The 24,008-nt window shown below is 40.8% G+C and overlaps 1 protein-coding gene across 1 annotated transcript; it reads right to left on the reverse strand.

The window, feature by feature from the left end:
• Positions 1–404: 404 nt before the first annotated feature.
• LOC139729306 (basement membrane-specific heparan sulfate proteoglycan core protein-like) lies at positions 405–24,008 on the reverse strand. Its single transcript, XM_071640237.1, has 13 exons — positions 24,002–24,008; positions 23,490–23,633; positions 22,784–22,924; positions 14,174–14,272; positions 12,715–12,870; positions 8,330–8,473; positions 7,588–7,686; positions 6,905–7,066; positions 4,126–4,266; positions 3,297–3,398; positions 2,129–2,293; positions 1,104–1,244; positions 405–514 (listed from the first exon to the last, which is right to left on the reverse strand). Exons 1-13 carry the CDS (start codon positions 24,006–24,008, stop codon positions 405–407), a joined length of 1,611 nt encoding a protein of 536 aa, XP_071496338.1.

Consider the following 24,008-nt stretch of genomic DNA (forward strand, 5'->3'; position numbering starts at 1 on the left):
GGCACTTAAATGTAGACCTGCTGTGGTTTGTCATTTTTTTTCAAGAAAATAGCTATATTATTATTATTACTATTATTATTATTATTATTATCATCATCATCATTATGACTTATTCGACCAGGTAAAGAAAATAGGATACATATCATAAACATTACAAACATGAAACAAAAACCTGAATGAACATTACAAAGGAATACACTGTACGGTACACGTTATACAAAATGAAAATGAAATAAATGGAGACAACATGAGGGTCAGGGCACACAAAAGACATTTACTATTGCCAGTAGGCATGTGAACCCACACATGTTGCCCCTAATAGAATTTAACAATCATTAAAATAAAAAATTATCACTCAACTCCTGATCCCCACCCCTGAGGGGACAGCAGCTGCAAGCTCCCAATCACTCCTTACCTGCTCTTTCGCACGAGGCTCCAGAGAAGCCCGGGGGGCACTCACAGATTCCATTCACACAGGATCCTCCATTAAGGCAGGGTCTGCGGCAAGATGGTGCTGGATAGGATGTAGAGAACAGAGGGAGATAATATTACTGTTTATCATATATGTCTTTTGGGCATTATCCGTTCAGTTTATTTCCACATTTCTCAACAACAAGCAAAACTTTGTGCTAATACAAAATACATATATTTTTATTTTCATATGCTCAAAAAGGCAAAATTACCAAAACTCACAACAGAAATATGCAATAAATGTTGCAAACAATCAAATTCAAATTTAATGTTGACATAAGAGAAGAGAAAGAGAGAGAAGTGAATGAAAGCTATGAAGAGCTAGAATCTTTAAGAATTATATATGTTTCTACAGAAATTAAGTTCTCAGCATCAGTATCTACAGCGTAGATCAGAAATAATTACGAACTGACAAAGGCAAATATATTCCAAAGAATGCCTGCAGCCTACAGATCAGCTAACATTTGTCACTTACCAGTGGCGGATCCAGAGGGGGGCGCAACCGGTGCAACTGGCACACGCCCCCTTTATTATTCGTTAAAAACAAAGGAAATGAAATGAAATGTGGAAGTGACACCAGAAATATTAGTTGCGCCCCTCTTAACAGAATTCCTGGATCCGTCCCTGCTTACCCGAGATGGTGATGGTCACATGAGCCTGGTAGGTGCCCACCTGGCACACATACCGGCCAGTATCCGCAGCCTGGATGTTTCTGATCACCAGGTTGGACCCTCCGCCACCCCTCTGCTCCACGTAGACTCGATCCTGGCCACCTGTGCACGGGATGAAGAAAACATCAGAGATGATCCTTCCTGGTTCCACTTTACATGACTAAGTAGCTTAAATAGCAGTTGATTGCCTCACTAGCATGCATTCTTAATTGATTGATTGACTGGTCACTTGATCAACTGCTTGGATTAACTATTTTTTGTGTGTATGCATTTCTTTATTCATTCATTTACTGATTCATTCACACATTCATTCATTCACTCATGCATCTATTTATTTATTTATTTATCTATCTATCTATCTATCTATCTAATATCTATCTATCTATCTATCTATCTATCTATCTATCTATCTATCTATCTATCTATCTATTTATTTGTTTGTTTATTCATATATTTATTCACAGAACAGGAACATTCAATTCACTTCTGCACATATCCATGCAGCACACCTGTTTCTAAAGGAAGCCCTGTGCATAGGGAATACATGGACATACATTGTATAAACTAAAAATAAGCAGAACAAGAAACAAAGTATTATGATATCTACCACCACTTTTTAGAGCTACATTCACAAAAAAGTGCAAGATATCCTGAGTGACAACATATTCTCATGTAAAACTACGTAAAGTAGTGTAATATAGTTAAAGAAAATAAAGGCACTTCAGTTGCATTTGCCATGACCTTCCATCTACTTCCATCTACTGAAAAAAAAAAAAACATAATCAAATCTTATTGAATACATGAGAGGTATATACTGTCGGAACAGAAAACAAGGCTTCACAAAATAGTAACCAATCACTGAACAAAATCATTTATTGAAAAGCAGTGAAAGTATATAATGCAAAAAAAAAACCACACACAAAAACAATTACAAAGATTCAAATAAAAAATGTACAAGTTTACAAGGATACCACTCTACAACAAACCTGGGATCTGGCTGAGAATCTGTTGACCATTGGGGTTGTACCATACAGGCTGCTCGCTGGGGCTGTTACCAGCCACTTGGCAGAGGAAGTTGAGGTTGTCTCCGATCGTAGGAGGACGCTCTCTGGATGGAATGATCTGAAGCGTCGGGTTGGTAGGGGTCAAGACTGACCACAGATCATGTGACAAAAGGAGCAAAAGAGAAGAGTGACCATCAATGTATATATTTAACCCGTTGCGTACAAGAACTTGGTGGCCTGCGTATTAAGTCTATGGGCATTTCAGAATTCAATGCGGAACGGGTAACATACCTATTTTGTATACTCAAGTTGGAGATATTGGCTTTGAAAGGTAACATTAATTGATTCTTATGGCAAGAGGGTTCACACTGCTTGCTGACGGGGGTGTACCAAAATGGGGAAGCATAATTTGTCTAGTTTCAGAGCCAGTGTTTCACAAAGAGCCTATCTTTAGAGTTAAGATCAACTTAGAATTATGGTGCATTATGTGTGTCTTTGTGTGTGTCTATAACCCATTGAGGATCTGCTGATTTTCCTACAACACACATTTCCTGCAGACACTTGCCCGATTGTACTCTGGATTTGTCCTCAATGGGTTAATGATATTTTAACCCGTTGAGGACTAGTCCCGAGTATACTCGGGCAGGTGTCTATGGGGAATGCGTGTTGTAGCAAAATCAAACCGTCCTCAACGGGTTAACTTCCTAAAAGACAATGAACACTTTGGAAACTTTTTCATGCAGCCAACAATAGACAACATATAACAAGTGACAAATGAATTTGTCTATAACTTCTGATAACAATTTGAAGTGGATTCTGAAAATATTACAAAAAAAACCTGAACAGGGCACAGGTGGCCATACCATAATTTTCAGTCAATCTTAAATTTCAAGATCAACTTAAATTCTTTGTGAAACATTTCCATGGGGTTATGTATATCATTATTACATGTATGCACTCACCAGGTTGTTCAACTCAATGCACCTTTTGAGGAGAAAACTAGTATCTTTTACAAATGTGAGTTGTGTTTTTCACACAGAGGACCCTCTTTAGGTAGTCTCTGAAGGACAGACTTTTCCATGAAAAAACAACAACACAACAGCTCTAGAGTTGAGGACTATTCAGATAGTGACTGGAGTGTGGGACTCACCTGACCTCTCGCAGGCCACACCCGAGAATCCAGGATGACAGACACAGATACCTCCCACACAGGTGCCTCCATTCTGGCAAGGGGGGTTGCAACGATTCACAGCTGAGGGACAAATGGAAAAGAAATATAGTCCCCTTAAATCTCGACAGTAGAACTCTAAGTATCTATGTGCAAAATCTTCACATGACTGCTGCAAAAATTGCCAAATTGCACTGGAATTGCACAACAAGAAAATGACTAGATTTGGTTTATGTCAAATTAAAATAAGCTGCAACAATGAATACTTTGATTTAGAATAAAGAATAAGAAGAAGGGTTGAAATGGCTCTAATTTTTGAAACTCTCCTCAGCAAATGATCTTGATTTTGCCCAGATTTACTGCATGCAGCCATAATATTGCATAATGCTGGCTATGCTTGCACTTGATGTGGGTCTCAAAAAATAGCACAGCAAAATTGAAATGACAAATTACACCATCTCTCAGAACTGATGTTAGCCAATTGTCATTGGAAGTACACAAATCATCAACACTAAATACTCTAAAGTAGAGCTTTGTTCAGCATCAACATTCAAAACAAGACATGACAGAAGCTATATTGTAATAATGCCAAATTTTGAGGTCAACCTGCTAACATTAACCTTCCAATTTGGGATCATTTCCAAAGCTTGGTGTTGAGATAATACCAGGACTGGTAAATTCCTTAATCCTTTGTGTGCACTGAGTGCTGATTGGCTTAGAAAATCTCACAGCATAGAACACACTATCTGAAGTCTCTAGCACAGAAAGGGTTAATCAAGAGACATAAATGGAGACTTTCATAAAGACATACATGCAACATTGATGGAGAGCACAGAGCGCAGAGTCCCAAGCACACAGGTGTAGCTTCCAGCGTCGGCGGCGGAGAGACCGTTGATCACCAGCGTGGTCGTCGATGGCGAGATTCTCTCCACGTACATGTGATTTGAGGCTCCTGCAGAAATCAAGGAAGAGAACATATAGATATAGTTATCTATACAGTGTAAATGCAAAATAACTAGGCACTAGGTTGAAGGACTTCCACACCTTACTTTTTTGTGCCTCAAGTTGTTGTTATTTATTTCCATATACAGTTGAACCTCTCGTATCCGGACAAGTCGGGACCGGGGCTCATCCGGATAAGGGATTTGGCCGGATACGGGAGACTCAATGCTTTATACATGTACATATACATACACATGTACTGATGTAGCCCATTGTAGTACCACATGTAGTAATGTGTATACTGCACCCTTTTCATTGTTACATTTGGGGATGTTTCGGGATGTTGAAATGTCTGAAGGTAAGCAATTTGGAAGGAAATTTGATGCAATGTATGTTAATCATATTGGAAGTAATATGTAATTCATGTGTGTTTGGGTAGGAGTTCTCAAGGAGTTGGGAATCCCCCTTTCTTCCTGTAATTATGTATTTTAAAAAAAATCACGGCGAGATTGCGTCCAGATAATAGAGAGATCCGGATAAAGGGAGGCCGGATAATAGAGGTTCAACTGTAGTCTAAACTAGAAATGTCGCTATGGCGACTGGTATGCCTCCGCCATAATGCATGGTTCTCCTAATAGGTCTATAGTACATGTGGACAATGTGTGATTACATTTCCACAAAATTGGCAAAATATTAAAATGACATGTTTGTCACAAATGTATTGAATGTTTACCTTCCTTGACCTATGTTTAATTGGATGAATAAGAGAGCATGTATTTGGGGATTTAAGAACTTTAACTTGACTTTGACCATTTCATAAGTTTATGCACTGAGTAATTTTCAAGGTATGGAGAAAAAGCGCAATTTCTGTATTGAACAGTAAATTGTTATCATTTTCATCTGGCCTTTGATTCATAAGAGAATCACTGTCAGGCAGAACATACATAAATTCAGCATGTACTAAGTTTCAAGATAACTTGAGCCACTTCCGAGATATGGAGAAAGAAGTAAGTTCAGCACTTTCACTTGATCTTTGACCTTTTGACCTTTGACCTTCTTGGCAAAAAAAAATCCCAGAGAATCTCTATTGGGTTATACATGGATACATCAAGTTTTAAAACAAAAAATCCTGCTGGCATTGCATAAATATAAGGAAAATAATAAAATTTTGAAGTATTACCCTTGACCTTTGACCCCTGACCTTTGACCCCATGAACCCTAATTTCCCTAGATAACCACTGCCAGTCAGTAGATGCATATATACTATGTTCCATGAAGACACCTTGAACAATTTCCAAGATACAGAGAAAAAAGTAAAATTTTAACATTTTACTTGACCTTTTGACCTTTGACCTTTTGACCTCATGACCCCAAACTTTCACCAGAGAATCTTAATTGGGTAGTACATGTATACACTAAGTTTCAAGAAAATATCTTCAGGCATTGCATAGATATGGGGGAAATAGTAAAATTTTAAGCATTTGACCTTGACCTTTTGACCTTTGACCTTGAGCATGTGCACCCAAAAGTTGATAGGCACAACTTCACCCCCTAATACACATACATGCCAAGTTTCATTAGGATACCTCAAAAGGATTTGGTAGTTACCCTGTCCACAAAATTCATTACGGACGGACGGAAGGACGGACGGACGGACGGAAGGACGGACGGACGGACGGACGGACGGACGGACGGACGGACGGACAACCCGAAAACATAATGCCTCCGGCACCACTTCGTGGCGGAGGCATAAAAAGAGTTGGTGTGGGGCTGATTGTCAGCACGGCATTTGTGAGGGCTAGCCACGCTCAACCAATGGCCACTTCCAACTAACAAATGTCACATTCAGCCATGGCCCACACCCACCCACAGGCCACACTCAGCCATGGACCACACCCACCTACAAGCCACTGTACCCAACTAAAGGCTACACTCAGACATGGTCCACACCCACCCACAGGCCACACCCAACTGAAGGCCACACTCAGACTTGGACCACACCCACCACAGGTCACACAACTAAAGGCCACACTCGGCCATGGGCCACACCCAGCCACAGGCCACACCCAACTAAAAGCCACACTCAGACTTGGACCACACCCACCCACATGTCACATCCAACCAAAGGCCACACTCAGCCATGGACCACACCCAGCCATAAGCCACACCCAACCAAAGGCCACACTCAGACTTGGACCACACCCACCACAGGCCACACCAAACTAAAGGCCACACTCAGACTTGGACTACACCCATCAAAGGCCACACTCAGCCATGGACCACACCCACCCATAGGTCACACCCAACTGGAAGCCACACTCAGACTTGGACCACACCCACCCACAGGTCACACACAACCAAAGGCCACACTCAGCCATGGACCATGCCCAGCAAAAGGCCACAACCAATCACAGGCCTCACCCTACTGAAGTCCTCACTCAGCCACAGACCACACCTGACCACGGGCTACACCAAGCCACAGGCCACATCCAGTCACTGGCCACATCCAGCCATGGGCCACACCCACCCACAGGTCACACCCAGCAACAGGCCACACCCAGCAACAGGCCACACCCAGCCACACACCACACCCAGCCACACACCACACCCAGTCACAGGCCACACCCAGTCACTGGTCACTCCCTTACCTTGGGTGTAGGGTGGAACCCTCTGCCCCAGTGGGTTCTGCCAGACAGGGTTCTGCTGCAGGCTGCCACTACCAGACGTCTGGCAGGTGAAGCGGACATTAGCGCCCTCTGTCAGCTGTGTGCTGCCAACCTGGCGCACCTGCAGCACACCTCCATTAGGAACTAGCACAGAGAAAGAAAAGAGGCAATAATATCACAACAAACAAGAAAGAAGAAAAATCAATATAAACAATGCACATACAAATTAGGTATGGCATATCGACCTTTCATATACAGTCAAATCTAAGAATTATATCAATCTGTGGTAAGAAGATAGCTGCATAGCCCATATTCAGCTACACTAAGCTGGTCTTCCATGGGGTCCAGTTAAAAGTGAGGCAGGACCACTTCACTGGGTTAAACATCCTGCTCTTTGCAATGAATGAATGAAGTGGGATCTTTTACGTGGATGAGCTGTGACTCTCTCACACATGGGACCTCCATTTTATGTCCTATCCGAGGGACAGAGTGTTTTGCCTCTTGCTAGAGGGGACAGTATGTTTACACACAACATTGCTCAGTGAGACTCAACAATCAAAACCAAGTCCTACACATTCCTACACATTGTCAAGTGTGTCTGGATGTAAAGTGATAAAAGACAAACTGTGATGTTGTACAGACTGAGAGCAAAAGACTTGACTCACCCTGGTTTTGACATTGACTGCCTGAGAATCCCTGCAGACAGAAGCAGAGACCATTGCTGCAGACTCCTCCATTCTGGCACGGGGGGTTGCACTGAGGGGCTGCAAAGCAAAACAGTACTTTTTAATTCCATGATAAATTGTTCACCATGTACATCTATTTCATTCAGCACCAACAAGGCTTATGTAGATGTGTAAGATATTGAAAAAAACAAACCAGATATAAAAATATTAACATAATATAATCATACCTGTCAACCTTGAGACTTAATAAATCTCAACAAACAAAGAAAATTTATTTAAAAATCTGAACTTTCACCAATTTCATATACTTTACTATTAACAAATATATCCAACAAATCAGAACACACTGAAATTAATGCATGTTCTTTCAGTAAAAAATATGAATTTTCAGATTAAAACTGAACAGTTGGCAGGTATATAAAATGCGTGTTTATAAATCTTGCTCATTTTTCAAACATAATACATATGTATATCTACATAGTGGAAATCAAATAAAAAATATATGCATATCAAATGCAGACATATTATATTGTTTTTCATTTTGTCTTCATCACTCATGAATAGAAATCTTATCACATACAATGTATTAATTATCATTACTATTAGCACAACTGTCATTTCCATCACTATTGCTCCTTTGTTGCCACAGTAATCACAATCTTTTATCACCATCATCATCAAAATCAACTCAAGCATCCCCACAGGTCCTCTTTCAGCTTACCAGTTACCATGAGGGTAAAGCGGGCCATGACCGGTCCAACCATGCAGATGTACTGGCCCTTGTCTGCTGCCGTCAGGCCGTTGATGTAAAGTCTTGTGGCCATGGGACTCTCGTACACCTCCTGCACTCTCAGGTTGCGTTGTGCTGAACATTACAAAGAAAAGAGGAAAAACGTTTACATTGTGTTATTTCTTCAGTGAAAAACTGAGCAAAGAAAATTGGATTCCATCAGGATTCAAACTCAAGACCTCCACATTGCTAGCCAGGTGCTCTACCAACTGAGCTATAGATAGCCCTAGTAGAGTGTTCATCCCAGAAACCCTTAATTTTCAATGCTCATCTATATTTTTCCATCTGTTTTCTATTCATTCATGTCTAATTTGAAAGATGATAACAATGGAATGGTAGGAATATTCAGTTACAGAAATTTATCTGGCCATACATTTTTCTTTAATATTTGGTATTCATTGAAAATGCTACATCACTGCCAGTTGACATGATCACACTTTATCATTATTCATGGTTGAGATTCACAGTTATATCGCTCCATTTTAAATGAAATGATTATGGAAAGTATGGGAATACAGAGAGTTCGGCCGTAATCTGGCAGAACTCCCTAAGTCGATTTTGGTCGATTTTCAGGTTTTGAGTGTTTTGTGTGTTTTTTCTCATGCTCTTTCAAGTGGGCCAAAAAATAAGTTGTGAATCGGTACAGAAAGTTATTTTTAGAAAGTGATTTTGGCAAAATTCCTGAGGAGAGAGGGCGATTAATCTGGCAGAACTGCGTAAGTCGAGATTCGAAATGAATTTTCCGATGTTAATCAGGCAGAACTGCGTAAGTCGACTTACGACAACGCTTGGACCAAGGTGTTCCTGCATCCCGCACGGACATGGTATATCTTAACACGCGCGTGCGCGACCTTGGTAGTGACGAACGCGCTGCGCGTTCAGGTTAGCAGTGCCTAGCTAGCTAGCTAGCTAGCTAGACACGTCGTGCGGCTACGTGTATTGTACACGACGACAGTCACGCTAAAGCAATAACCCTCGTTGCTCTTGGGGGAAATTGCCACTTTCTTTCCCTTCATAGACTGGCAGGCTTCAAAACAGGTCAATATGCGGTATGCCTTACTATTAAGTTTTGCTACAATCTAGTGTTTTTTAAGCCTAGAGCATTTCTAGATCTAACAAACGTTATAGTTTGCATCTTGTCTGACATCACGCTCCAGTCAACTTTAGGCCTACTTGGTACTGCTGCAGCACTTGTCCATTGTTAGTGTACGTGAAATCAATGTACTGTGCGGTAGCGTAGGTCACGCGAACAACAATATCTGTAATCCATTGACCATAGCTTCTTATTTTATTTTTCATTGTAATAAGCGGTTAGTGGGCTTGGATCTATGGGATTGATCTCGAGAAGTTTAATGAATATCTAGGATACCGTCTATAACGATGGCATTTTCGATCCAATCCTACAGACGTCAGAAATTGACCAATACTAACACTTTTACAGTTTACTTTTTAATACCGGTACCGTACCGGTACTCCCAGTAAATTGTGCAGTAGGGGCCTACTACTAGTAGACTACTGGGGCCTACCGTTACTTAACTTAGGCTGAATCGCCGGTTATTCTGTCTTTACTCAGTTTTCTATTTTTCTAGATTTGATTCGGCCAGACATTCTTGAAGTCTGTAATATGAAGAATCTAGAATCTACAGGTTAAACGCTAAATTATAAACATTTAGCCCTAGAAATAGATCTGAAACTTAGATTTAGATCTGTGTTCTATACATTACTACTAGTACTAGGGGCCTACTACTAGACATTATAGGCTATAGACTTTATAGACTTACCGTTAGTCATTGTAGATAGGCATGTTAGGCTTTATGTTGTTCTTAGATCTACAACATTAGTACCTTCTAGGCCTAGATCCCCAATAAACAGTCTAGCTGTAACGCTAGATTTAGCCCCTACCTGGATATCTAGAGTCTAGCGTTAGATCTAGAGTCTAGACTAGAAAATCTAGAAACTAATTTTCATTGATCTACTAGTCTGTTATAATGACGCCCCAAAATAGACGTCTGGATGTTACATAGACCTAGACAATCGAGTAGACAGAGTTCGAGAGTTCTCGTACGTTTTTAATAGGCCTGCGTAGAAATAGATAGTAACGGTTAGAACACTACTACCCTAACGTTAGTACTGTAAGTAGTTAGTGACAATAAGGCCTACAGTAGGACTAGGAGTCGACACAAACGAGAACTAGGGTCTATTTTTTTATTTTCTAATAAAGCTGTGAATAAACTTTTAGTCAGGCCTAGCTCCTCGTATTCTTTAGTTTAAATAGAGTTTAGGCCTTCAGCCAAAAGGGTCTAGGCTTACTCTTACTTTGGGCATAGAGTAGGAATACTAGGATAATGATGAGATCAGTAGGCCTATCGTATGCAGATTCCTACGTACCGCACTAGTCTCTAGATGTCTAGTGTATCGTTAGGCCTGAATAGACTACGGTCTAGACGGTCTACAGTGTAGTATATACCTGTAGTCTTGATGAACAATATAGCTTAACATCTAGAACCTAGTCTAATATTATTCTTAGTCCAAATGTAATGCTTCATGAGATCGACAATAACCCAAGCAGCAGCCAGGCTTTTGATGTAGCAGTACTTCTTGTGCCGCTAAATAATACTGAAACATGAACACAGACTGACAACATTTGGGGAAAGCAAGTTATTTTCCATATACAAATGAATGGATAAAATGAAATTAAATGTGAATCAATAATGATGACTTTATACAATACAAATATTTCAAAAAAATTGTACTCGATTTAAAATATTCATTGTTTTGACACTGCATCCGCTGAATAGTAAGAGGGTGGATGGTAAAATACGATAGACAACCCGCAGAAAATAGACCGAGATACGTAGTTCTGGTTGATAAACCACGTGTTTATCAGCCAGAACTGCGTATCTCTAGGAGATACGCAGTTCTGGCTGATAAGCACGTGGTTGACGACAAAAAGAGATACGTAGTTCTGCCTGATGAAACACGTGCTTATCAGGCAGAACTGCGTATCTCCTAGAGATACGCAGTTCTGCCTGAAAAACCCCCCGCATGGCCAAAAACTTACGCAGTTCTGGCTGATCAACCCGGGCACGTGACCAGAGATACGCAGTTATGCCAGATTACGATCGCAAAAATTTGGCGACGATTAATCTGGCAGAACTGCGTAAGTTTTTAAAATTGGTAATTTTTACTACTTAAAAAGGTCAAATTGTCATTTTTTTGCTGGAAATAAATTCTTTAGACCAATTATGACCGAGAAAAGAGGAAAAATGCAACTCATCGTATCTCAGTTTAGAAAGGTGTAACATTGAATCTTTAAACCCGATTTCTGGCGTAATGTGTTAAAGGAGATACGCAGTTCTGCCAGATTACGGCCGAGTTGTCACCACTATTATTTTTGACAGGATATCCTCAACTGAAGAGTGAAAGTCTGTCTAAATGCTATTAAAGACATTGCCGATTAATCGCATACAAGACTGTTTAGATAATCATATGAAAGTATTCATTGATATTAAAGAAAGAGTGATTAAATTGATTGTTTGACAATCCTTAAAGCTTTGCACTTTAAGTCTGTAGATACAAGCAAAGTCAAATCAAGCTACATTGTTTTATCCCCTCCTACGGAAGTCAAAATTGCTTTCACAGCCATGAACAGTAATGAAATTAGATATTCAGTTTAAATGATGTATTGTTTCCAATAGATGATGAACAGTAAAGAAAAAATGACATGAGGCACAATAAGTTCTATTACTGCATATTTCTATACTGCAACTACCATTACAAATTGTATCTTTCATATCAGATATGAATGAACAGACTACGAATCTAAAAACAGATGAATACAGATCAATCAATAAAAATAGATATAAATTAAAATTTTAAAACACACATTTACACCCATTTGACAAGTAGGCCCTACATAGATTTGATATATCACCTCTTAAATAGTGAAATTATTGTGCATATTTTGGGTATATATCTATCATACTGTCGTTTTCCAAATCATTTGACCAGCTGCCTCACAGATCCACCACCACTGATATCTACTTCCACAAAGAAGCAGACTGCAATGCTGCAGTTTAATATCCCAAATCTTCCTCCACAGAGGATCACAACATGGGAATACCATAGAATCGCAACATTGGGAATAGCATAGAATCACAACATTGGGAATAGCATATCACAACATTGGGAATAGCATAGAATCACAACATTGGGAATAGCATAGAATCACAACATTGGGAATAGCATAGAATCACAACATTGGGAATAGCATAGAATCACAACATTGGGAATAGCATAGAATGGTGGTTGCCTACCGGTAGCTCCAGGGACCAGCTGCCCACTGGGTCCCTTCCACATGGGGTTCCGGTAGATGGTGGTCCCGAGGATCTCACAAAGTATCTCCAGGTCCTGGCCCACTTGGGGCACGCCCGTCCGGCTGGGGGTGATGCGGATCTGAACATCCTGGGGATCTGGATCAGAGTTGGTTGCAAACAATACAAAGAATTACTATCTCTTTCTTTCCTATCACCGGTAGTTCACCCTTCGTATGCTTTGAGTGCCAACTGGCACACAAATCACATAGCATTGTACACACTGTCCAAAGCCCCTGGTACAAAAAGGGTTCATACCATCTGTGTAAGCATTCTCAGATTTCATCAAATTTCAGCCACAACAGCTGTGGCATCAGGTAAGGTGTTCTACATCAACATCAAAATGTTATCTCATCTTGTCACTTGAGAGAGAGAAACATCTGTCTCGATTTGTCCCCAATTGTCGGAAGTATAATCCTATCATAGATGCCTACACTGCAAAAAGTCCGGTGTTAAATATGAAACACCGAGCTGGTGTTAAATTTCCGGTGCTCATTCATGGTGTTAGATTAACACCTTTGGGTGTCATTTCAAAATGTAAAATTGTTTTTTTGAATAGTTTCTTAGTTACTACACTTCTTGTTAATTTTGAACTTCAACAAGACAATAAAGAATTTTCCGATAAAGTACTTGATTTTTGAAAAAATGTGTAAACACATTTACACCACAGTAACACCAGTTGGTGTGGTCCCCTTTTGAAGCTGGACGGGTGTTATACCATTGAAATTAACACCACCAATATCAAATCAACACTATGCGGTGTCATTATTGAATTAACTCTAGCACAGTGTCAAAAATATCACTAGCCACAGTGTCAAATTAACACCACAAAGTGCCAGGCGAACACTTTTTAACACCGTCACAATACATTTTCAACACCTGTGGGTGTGGTCCTCTATTGAAGTTTGATCGGTGTTAGATTTAACACCCATGGTGTTAAATCTAACACCGATGTTTTTACAGTGTAGTGGTTCTAAAAAGATGCAAATGAAGTGCTCACTAAACAAGTTGAGGACAGACTGATTTTGCTATGGCATGCATTTCCCATAGACACCTGCCCAAGTGTTCTCTGGACTAGTCTTCAACAGGTTAAACAATAGGTGGAAGTTGACCATACAAATATTTTTGATGAAAATCTGATAGTAGGACCTGGTCCAATATGTGTGAGCAAAATGCATCTTTCCAATATTCTATTAAGTATCCATGATTTATCAATATTCATTTAATGTGTCATTTTATACAGAAAGGAGAGAAGATGCTGTCACAGTTATAAATGACAAAACTTTTCTGCAGATTCTGACAAAAACTGTTAAATGTGCACCTCATGTACCCTGTGAAGAAGTGCAACCTCATTCCAAGAGCATACAGAATGATTGCCTGTGAAGTGTAGATAATAACTTACCTCTGTTCTCACAAGCAGAGCCACTGAACCCTGGAGGGCAATTACAGACACCCCTCACACAGGACCCTCCATTCATACACGGGCGGGGGCAGCTCGGCTCTAAGAGGGTCAAGCAGAAATGAGATGCACTTGATTCATTATCAAAAATACAGTACACACACCACTCCATTACACTACTAGAATAATCAGTGAACATGGAAGACAGAAAAAGAGCACTAACTTTGGTTGGAGTAATAAATTGATGTGATATACAATGCATCCTAGTTGAGATTCCAAACAGATGACGCATAAAACATCATCATATTGTGAATGGAGCAACTATAAAACATACAAGAAAGCATAGTGTACTTTAGAGCAATTATTTTGAATCACTCTGGTCCACTAGATGCTGAATGCTCACTGGTTTCTATCAATTTAACCCGTTGAGGACGGACTGGTTTTGCTACAACACGCATTTCCCATTGACACCTGCTCGAGTATACTCGGGACTCATCCTCAATGAAAAGAAAATTCAGCATACGCACTTATGTACTTATTAGAGCAGCAAAGCATCAACACTATAGATAAGACTTGGCCCATGTCCAAAGAGCAATTTACAACAATTGCAACTTCCATTTCTGGCATATTCTTTTTCTTATTGATCCTTTTTTTTTTCAATACTACCAGTCAATCAGCTTAGATCTCTTGACGACAAACGAGCATACACCCATGTTTCAACTTACAAAAATATTGTACATTTTAATTTAACTGATTCCATACATTAACTCACTGATAATAATTTGAAAACACAGTCCAAAATGATTACAAATTTGAACGGGTACAATTACACGAAAGCCAGTGGCCTGGTTTTAAAGCTAGAATGTACCAAGTTCAATAACTAGAAATGAATCATTCATAAGTGTATTGCAATGCATACATTAAAATACCAGATGATAAAAGTTATTGAAAATTTATTAGAAACATGGAGAAAATAATAGATACTAGAATCATACATGTCTCCGTAACATCAGGGGTGTATCCAGGATTTTTTCTGGGGGGGTCGTGATCACAATTTTTGGACCTTTAGTACTACCTTTGCGAGGGAGCGGAGCGACCGAGCGGGGGGAGGGTGTGGGAGGGGGGTGTCCCCCCTCCCGCGGTAGGGAGTTTTTTAATTTTATGTCTTAAATTGGGGCCATTTGGTGCATTCAAAGGGGACTTTTATTATGTTGAAATTGGTGATAAAATCTGTGTTGGTCACTTACAAGTTCGTGAATCGGTAAGTTGAAAACTGCATTATAAAAACAGTTGCTGACTGGTTACACCTTCCTAAAAGTAGGCCCTACATAGTAACAAGTTTTGCGGACCTTTAAATACAAGTATTTCAGAGTTGACGATACTTCCAGGGCTAGTCAATCCTGCCTAACGTTGCCTCCGAATGTAGTAAGAAAGTAGAATGTGCACTTCAATCTCAATCCAAAAGGACAGGAGTTGAAAAAAAAAAGAGAGCATTTAACATTCCACCATCAACAGGACAATAGTTAGGCCCTAATTCGAACAATTCATTACCGATAACTCATGACTCAGTTACTCATACGGCAATTCAAGACTTTATTGGCAAGTATGTTGATGAATAACAGCAGCAGATTATTCATTACTTCTATCAAGATTTAGGGAATTTCTCATGTACATTTTGTTGAGTCCTATAATATTCTATTGGGGAGAGTTGCACGCGAACGAAGCGATACCGATCGAAATTATCGATCCCCACTAGGTGTTGGAATCGCACCTCCGCGAAAAAAAAAGTATAGTTAAAGTCATATATAAAAAGATGTAGCCATGACTGCTTTGTATTAGACACAACGAGGGAGACTGATTAAAATGCAGCAATACATGAAACCTTCCTTAAAACACAATTACACTGTAAAAATCCTAATTTTTACTCTTAGGCTCAGATTTATGAAGCCCGTGTCGTGAGTGTTCGTGTTCGTTACGTGGGCGACCACTGCATTGGCATAGACTTAATTTGCACGTAGAACGTGCATCTATTATGGACGTGAATATAATTATGATGAGTCTCGCACGGCAACGCTAACACCAGCACCGAACTTGAAGTGACGAAAACGATAATCCCCTATAGGAGCTAGTGTTAGCCAATGAGGGAAAAGCACGTTAATCGCCAACACAAACGGCGGAGATCGGTTCAGCAGACGACATTCAACAACGGAGAAGATCGATGCAGAGGTGGGGTTTTGTACATACGGATGTATCAAGGTCCGTTATTTTTGTATGTATTATTATTATCTTTTTTTGCATGACATGTGCGAGAGATCTCCTAGATCAGCGTGAGAACGTGAGATTTGGTCAAAATGCGTTAGTCTCACGGTCATTCCGTGAGAGTTGACAGCACTGTGCCTTTCTACAATGAAGTCGCATCAAGATGAGATTAAAATGTCAACGAATTAAATCTTATTGAAAAGCGAGAGAGAGAGAGAGAGATATATATATGTATATTTCTGCCTACTCACCAGAGACCGCAACACCTGAGGGACGCCACGTAAACCATGTGCGCTTGCTCTGTCACACAAAATCAATCATTCAGTTTTCTCCTAATCAGAGTCCTTTAGGATATGTCCGAAGTGCATTCGTCGGGGTTGCTTTTGACAGAAAGCACGAACCACTTCTTCTACGTCAACTTTCTTGTCATAGTGAATATGAATGAGGGCTAAACTAGACATTCTTTCCTGCGTCATGGAACAGCGGTTGTAGGTATTGAGTCGGCGTAGAGCACTGAAGGTTCGCTCACACTCACACGACGTTGTAGGAAGTGTGCACAGAAGTTTCAAGACAGTGAATATGTTTGGAAACAAGGTAGCGTCACATTTCTTTAAGCACTGAGCAGCTGACTTCGGCAATTTGTCATCCGGCACTTTCTCCCAGTGCACTTTCCAGTGGAGTAGCTCTCCATCGACAAGTTCAGGGTTTGGTAGGTCATCCTGGAAAGTTGTCACAGCCTCTTTGAGAGACTTTGTTGCATCTGCTGTAGAGGATTCCCTATTTGTTGGCACTAGAGCAAGCAGGCCAGCGCATTGACGGGCAACATCAGAAAATCTCTCTGAAAGCTGCATTACAATGTTATCGAGGAAGGGAATGACAAGATTTCTCAAGTAGTAACTTTCTACGTCATCCTTCGCTGCATCAATTGGAATGTTGCTTCTGTGTGTTTGACGTCCTGTGATCCGTGGTCGAGATGGTTCTACCTCCACAGCTGAGGCCATTCTCTTGGCATGGTCATAGATCTGCTGGAATTCTTGGTCAACATTCGCTCTCAGTTCGGAATAGACGTGCTTAATCTCTTCAACGTCCGAAAATGCCTGCAGTATGTCCCTAGACTTGCCTTGGAGCTTCACAGTAATGCCGCTCAGATGAGACAACATCTTGTACACAACAAGAAATGTTACAATGAAGTCGAAGGAACAAAGAGCACGTAGCAGTGAGGATGCCTTTGCCCTGGAATCAGTGTCCCAGCCTGAGGTGAATTCGGTAGGGATGCTGTCCTGATGGAGGGAGTAGGCAATCACTTCCAGAGTCTTCACAATGAATACGAAGCTTGAGTAAAAGTGACTATATGCGATGTGGCGCATTGCCCAGCGAGTTTTGCATAAGTTCAGGATGGCTTTTCTTTTCGACGTTTGCGCAACTTCATTCTGAACTATGCTCTCCAAAAGAGCCGTTCTCTTGGGGCTATGAAGGAAAAACAAGCAGGTTTCCTTCAGAATGTCAAGCACGTTTCTTACATTAGTAAGTCTGCAACTATGAGCGATCACTAAGTTCAGGCAGTGACCGTAGCAGTGCACATACTGCGCTTTGGGTGAGGATCTCTTTATAATTGCCTGAACACCAACTGCCTCACTAGACATAGCACTGCATCCATCATACCCTTGCCCTCTGACATGTTGAATATCCAGTCCCACGTTTTCGATGGTTTTCTTGATCGCTGATGCAATGTGCTCTCCCGTTGTTCTCACAAGTCCTACAAAGTCCACGAACTCCTCTCTGATATTCCGCTCAGCATCAACAAACCTGATACAAAGCGAGCAAACTTCCCTATTATGGCTGTCTACTTCATCTGCGAGAATCGAGAAGAACTTGGCCTTCTCTATTTCCTCTACGACTCTTCTCTGGATAATATCCTTTCCGATAATCTCGATTATCTGGTTTTGTGTGACAGAAGATGTGTAGGTAGCATTTTTCTGTGCAGGCTCAGTTAAATGCTTCAGAAGAGCATCATCATGCTGCGCAAAGCCTCTCAACAGGGCAATGAAATTGCCAGGGTTGCTGCCATCGCTACATGAACCAGATTCGTTTCTTGTTCTAAGGGCTATACATTGCCGACCACAGAAGAGCACAGCTTCTACACAATATCGTAGAATGTGAAGGTTGTTCTGATAGTTTTGACCAGAAAGTGACTTTGAGTAGGCCTCTACCGTCTTCTCGGGATGGTCAATCTTTGCGATGAAATCCATAGCAGCATTCTGTGCTTCTATATGGTGACCTTTCATGGCATGCGGCCCAATGTACTCCGACTTCTTTCGCCACTTCGTGAATGGCTTGTTGACCAAGATCCCAAGGTTGTCCCTTGGCGAGGCGAACAACGCACAGTATATACAGAATGCACCATCTAGACACTTGCTGTAGATCAACCAAGGGTAGCTGTCAAGCCAGCTTCTTTGGAAAGAGCGATTACATCCACCTTCGTACTGAGATGGGAAGATGAATCCATCACATGGCTTTGAATGATGCTTTAACAGAGTGTACTTTTGATCATCTGACATGGCACTCAGCTTAGTCTTGATGTCTGATACAGACATTGTTGCTGACAAGATTTCCCCAAGGTCATGTTTGAGATTCTCTCCCACAGATTTTGTTCGAGACTCGGCAGCAGCTAACTGGACTTGGACGCCCGTTTCCATTACATTTCTTTCGTCTGACTGGTCACTCTGGATGACAGCACCACTTCCATCTGTCCCGCTGCTGCTGTCTGTTGGAGATGACAGGTCACTTTGGATGACAGCACCACTTCCATCTGTCCCGCTGCTAGTGCTGCTGCCTGTTGTAGATGACAGGTCACTCTGGATGACAGCACCACTTCCATCTGTCCCGCTGCTGCTGCTTGTTGTAGATGATGCCGAAGATTTGAAAAATTTAGTGATACTTTGGCAGGTTTCCGCAGCTCGCTTATTCTTTCTTTTCTCCTCATTTCTTCGGCCTGGCATGCTGAAAGTGGGATAAGCTAGCAGTTATATTCTGACCTTTATTATCACTGACCCGATTATTACTGAATGCTTACGTTAAATGAAATCATGTCTCATCAGAAAACGAAGACGGACTAATTACGCAAAGCGTATTTAACAAAGGAATTATCGAAATATCTCTTAAGAAAGGCATCCGACCGATCCGAAGAACAAGCTGAAGATACGTGTATTTTTTTTCCATAAGCCATTGATTACATGCTAGTCTTATATTCGGTGGCAATATATTTTCCCATAAATGTAATTTTCTTGTGATTCAGTGCACTCCCGTCATAACGAATTTCTCGAAACAAATTAGTTCTCTTTTGTTATAACGAAATCTCGGTATAACTAAACAACAGTAAATATATGATGACAACACTGATCATACACTCGAAATCTATTTCAAATGAGATGCTACGTGTATCTTATTAATTTCATTGATAAATTGCATCTAAGAGAGCGTGCATAAACTTTTTTGTACTTTTATTATGCCAAGTTGTAAAACACTTGCAAAGAGAATGATGGTTTAAGATCTGGTTACAATTCGTTATTCGCAGGTCATTATTTACTTAAGTTCGTTATTCCGGGACCTTCTTATTCCGAAGGTTCGCAAATCTCGGGATCCCGAAAGTTTGTTTATCCTAAAATGAAATAAATGTATTGTTCTTAAGCTTCAATCTCCCTAAGATTCGTTATTATGAAAATTCTTAAATTTGGAAGCGATCAAGTTCGTTTTCCAAAGGCTCGTTGATTTGAAAATAAAGGTTCATTTATCCGAAGATTTGTTAATTAAAAATAAGAAAGACTCGCTATTCCTCCGAACGTTGTTCCGAAGGTTCGTTGATCCGAAAACGAAGTAAGCGAGTTCTTTTTTTCCCGAAAGCTTGTTAATCAAAAATAATACAAAGGTTCTTTATCTCGAATGTTCCTTCACATCTCAAGACGATTATAAGGTTTGTGGACTCACCTTTTCTTTTTGGTGAGTTTTCTTTTGTTTTGTCTTGTTTTGTTTCAAGGGAGGTTGGGGTTAACAAACCTACGAAATTTCTTTATAGCAGTGCTCGTTGTAACGGGGGTGCACTCTCGTATTTGTTTTTTTTTTCCAGATAACATGAAGGGGAAGGGTTATATTCATGATTTTCTATCTCCCCCCCCCCCAAAAAAAAAAAAAAATATTTATGAAATTATTGTCAGTGTCATAAAGCGTCAGGGGTCGCGGGACACAAAATTATGCCAAATTGACACTTTCTTAACGAGAATCAATGACCCAAATAATAATGAAAAGAGTCCCACATCCCCGCTTAGTTCACCCTTAACCTGGGGCGCTACGTTGCAACAATTAATTGTACTGGTATACCCCGGGTCTGTTGGTGTCATCAAAGACAAAGTGGATTACCCATCGTTGCCCGGCTACAACACAAGATCTCTATGTTCATCGAGCATGAGGATGATTATGTAACATTTTTATAACCCCAAGTAGTCGATCAGAGAACATGGTAACATGCTTATCATTTTTATAAAGGTAAGGCCTTTGTACAAAGTACATAATGTTGTCGATAGGTCAGTTTTTTGGAAGGTCAACCTACTGTGACCTGCGACCCCAACGTTAATTGTTACAGCGCCCCTGAAAGCGTAGGCTACAGTGTAGGTTGGGTTTATCCTGTACATAATATGCATAAAAAGTAAGAGTATTTTAGTCATTTGACTCACTAATTTTGGACGTAAACCATGTGATAAAAGCATTAGATTATTTCTGTAACTCGATCTTTGAAGTCAGTAATAAAGTTCGTGGCAAAAATCGTGAAATAGGCCCCAACGCAGGGGGTGCATCCGTGCGTTAGCGAGCAATAAGTAAGGATAAGATTCCTTGTGGCCCTAGCTATGATTAGATAAGTCGAGGGACAACAGGAAGTCTTTCTGACGGTAAAGGAAAGGAAAGAAAAGAAAAAGAAGGACGAATGTAGGACAAAAGATGCTATAGACCATAGTCAGCTATAGAATAGGTGTCTATAAAGAGTACCTACATGCGTGGTATAAAACCTGTGCTGCCGCAATGCGGAAGAGTTTCAAACGTCATTTGGTGGGGCCGCTGAAATTCACGAGTATTTTACTACTCATACTAGTAGTAGTAGGGTCCTGCGCTTAATTTAGGGTCTAACCAATAGGTCTATAGCCTACATAATGTACCGTTGAACGCCGAACTCACGAGTAGACGAGAAGGCAGACAGTGGTGGGGCCTATTTCACGATTTGTTGTGGTTTTTTTTACAAGTTTGTAAATCACTGAGACCTATAATCGAGCTGTAGGGTCACGATAGCCTACCTTATGTTCAAATGCGAGTACAATAAATTGTATTTAATTGACTGGCAGCTGTTGATGGCTGGAACAGTGTGCAGGTAATCTGTTCGTGATGATATAATTAATGCATAGCGCGTTATGATTTGAATGTCTTGTTATGAATGTTCTAATATTTTTTGAGTGTTTGTATGTTTGTGTAACTGGTATCTTTCGTTAAGATATGTTTGGTAACCAGTCTGGGATTTCCCAACTACAACTGCTCAGTTAGCGTCGGTAGATACGAACGTAGCAACATGATCGAAGTATTTTTTGACGGTTGAAGTGAGCCCTCACACGACGAATGTACCGATGGCTGCTCGTGTGAGTGCTGTCATAGAGCTCAACTCTATGGCTACTGTACACGCTACAGTAGACCTACCTAGCTAGCGCACGCATACAGCCTGCGCGTTGCTGCTAGCTGCTGTAAATTCATTGCAGTGCGTGGCACAGTTAGTGGTCACGTCACGTAGCGCGAGCGAGCACCAAAGATTTATTCAGTGTACGATCTATGCTTGCACTAGGCAGTGACCTAGAAGCAAGTATATGGAGCAGGCGCGCACAAGCAACCGTGCGTTGCTGCGCCGCCAGGCTGGCCGGCCGGCCGGTATGACACGCACGGGCGCCGGCGGATGTATGCGGATAGATAGGGCCAAGGGTGAGGCGCGAGTATTAGTAGTAGGCCAGCTGAGTGTACGTACAGTTGTATTTTAGTCAAGTTGGATGGGTTGCTGATGGGAGACAGGAAAATCGATAAACATGGCAGTGAGAAGGTATGGCAGATTAAAACCAAGTTACGAAATTTACGAGGTTTTGACAATTTGCTGGAACACCACCTGATCACATTTTTCCCCCTGTTGTATTAGGGTAAAAAGCCCTCGAAAAACAATGATGTCTTTCACAAAAAGTGGACCTTTTGTCCACGTTTGAAAATTTGGGGGGGTCGTACGACCCTCCCGACCCCCCCTTGCATACACCCATGAACATGGGTCCCAGTGCATACCTTCCACCACGATGGAGAATGAGGAAACCATGGGGCCAACTGTACAGGTGTAGGTGCCCTGGTCAGTGGCCTGGAGACGTGAGATGACCAGCTCATTGGCCAATGTGGACGTAGCGATGCTGAACACCCGCTGTGTGGGATCTGAGCAATGAGGGCAGCATAACGTAAGAATAGATTTATTACAAAATGGTCTAAGCACCATTTTTAATCATTTCAAAGCAAATCCATCATTAGATAGAGCAAAATTAAACCTTTCCAGTAATACCTCACTCGTAACATAACAAGGAATATTCTAGAAGTTATGATTAAAAATATGCTGTATTTTTTTTACTATTTTCTTTGCTTTTAAGCAGCTTTAATAACAAGTATCTCAATTTAACAAGAATGGATTTAGCCCGCTTTGCAATAAAATTCTTCATATCATTAGCAGTTTGTAGGATAACAAAAGTAGGATAGCTTTTCTGTTTAAAATGCTATCATTTGAACCTTGCCATACTATAAGAACTAGCCTTTTGCACATAAAAAATGCTACCTTCTCTAATACTTTACTGCACATGGTCTGGGTGTAAAATTACCCCTGAACAAACAAATCTGCAGTTTCATTTCTTTTCTGGTACACATTGTGGTAAATCTGTGAGAAACAAGAAGCTAAAGAACTTCCTATTGTCTTAAAGGAATGATTGATATCTGAATGGCATGATGTTACCAAGAGGAACAGCCATGGAATCTGGTGCCGTCCATCTTGGCTGGAGGTACGCTGGAATGACCCCCTGGATCTCACAGGACATCCTAATGGTGCCGCCAACCACCGGTCGAATCTGACCGACTGGACGCAGCTCGACGGTGAAGTCTGCAACAAGGCACGACAGAGGAAGACAGATGGGGATAAAAAAAGGGCAAATTAGAGACAACAAAACAGTCACAGTGTTTTATACTTAACTGTGTTCACTGAACAGCAGCAAGGTTGACTTTTGCTGTAGAGCTTGACACATTTCCACTCTTCATTATTTATTCTGCAAAATTTTACATTGACATCACGCTGTCTCTATAATCTAAATGGATTTGGCTTGCTTCTTCTTTTGTGGTTCATTAAAATAGTCTGGCTCTATTTGCAAATTTCATTATACAAGAAAGTATTATCTTCTATCTTTTCATGAATGTGATGTGTAAGCGTACATTTCTCCGTCCGTTAGTATACCCCACGATTGCAAATTTAACCACTCAT

Source organism: Diadema antillarum, unplaced genomic scaffold, assembly GCF_040938485.1.
Source record: "Diadema antillarum isolate AM-2024a unplaced genomic scaffold, OU_Dant_1.0 scf00000020, whole genome shotgun sequence".
NCBI lineage: Eukaryota > Metazoa > Echinodermata > Echinoidea > Diadematoida > Diadematidae > Diadema > Diadema antillarum.

Bases quoted from the DNA above. Each gene is read 5' to 3' on its own strand.
- LOC139729306 (XM_071640237.1), bottom strand. The intron at 7,067-7,587 runs GTGAGTCAAGTC...TCTCTGTGCTAG, and splicing joins CAGTCAATGTCAAAACCAGG to TTCCTAATGGAGGTGTGCTG. The intron at 1,245-2,128 runs GTTTGTTGTAGA...TCCCGTGCACAG, and splicing joins GATTCTCAGCCAGATCCCAG to GTGGCCAGGATCGAGTCTAC.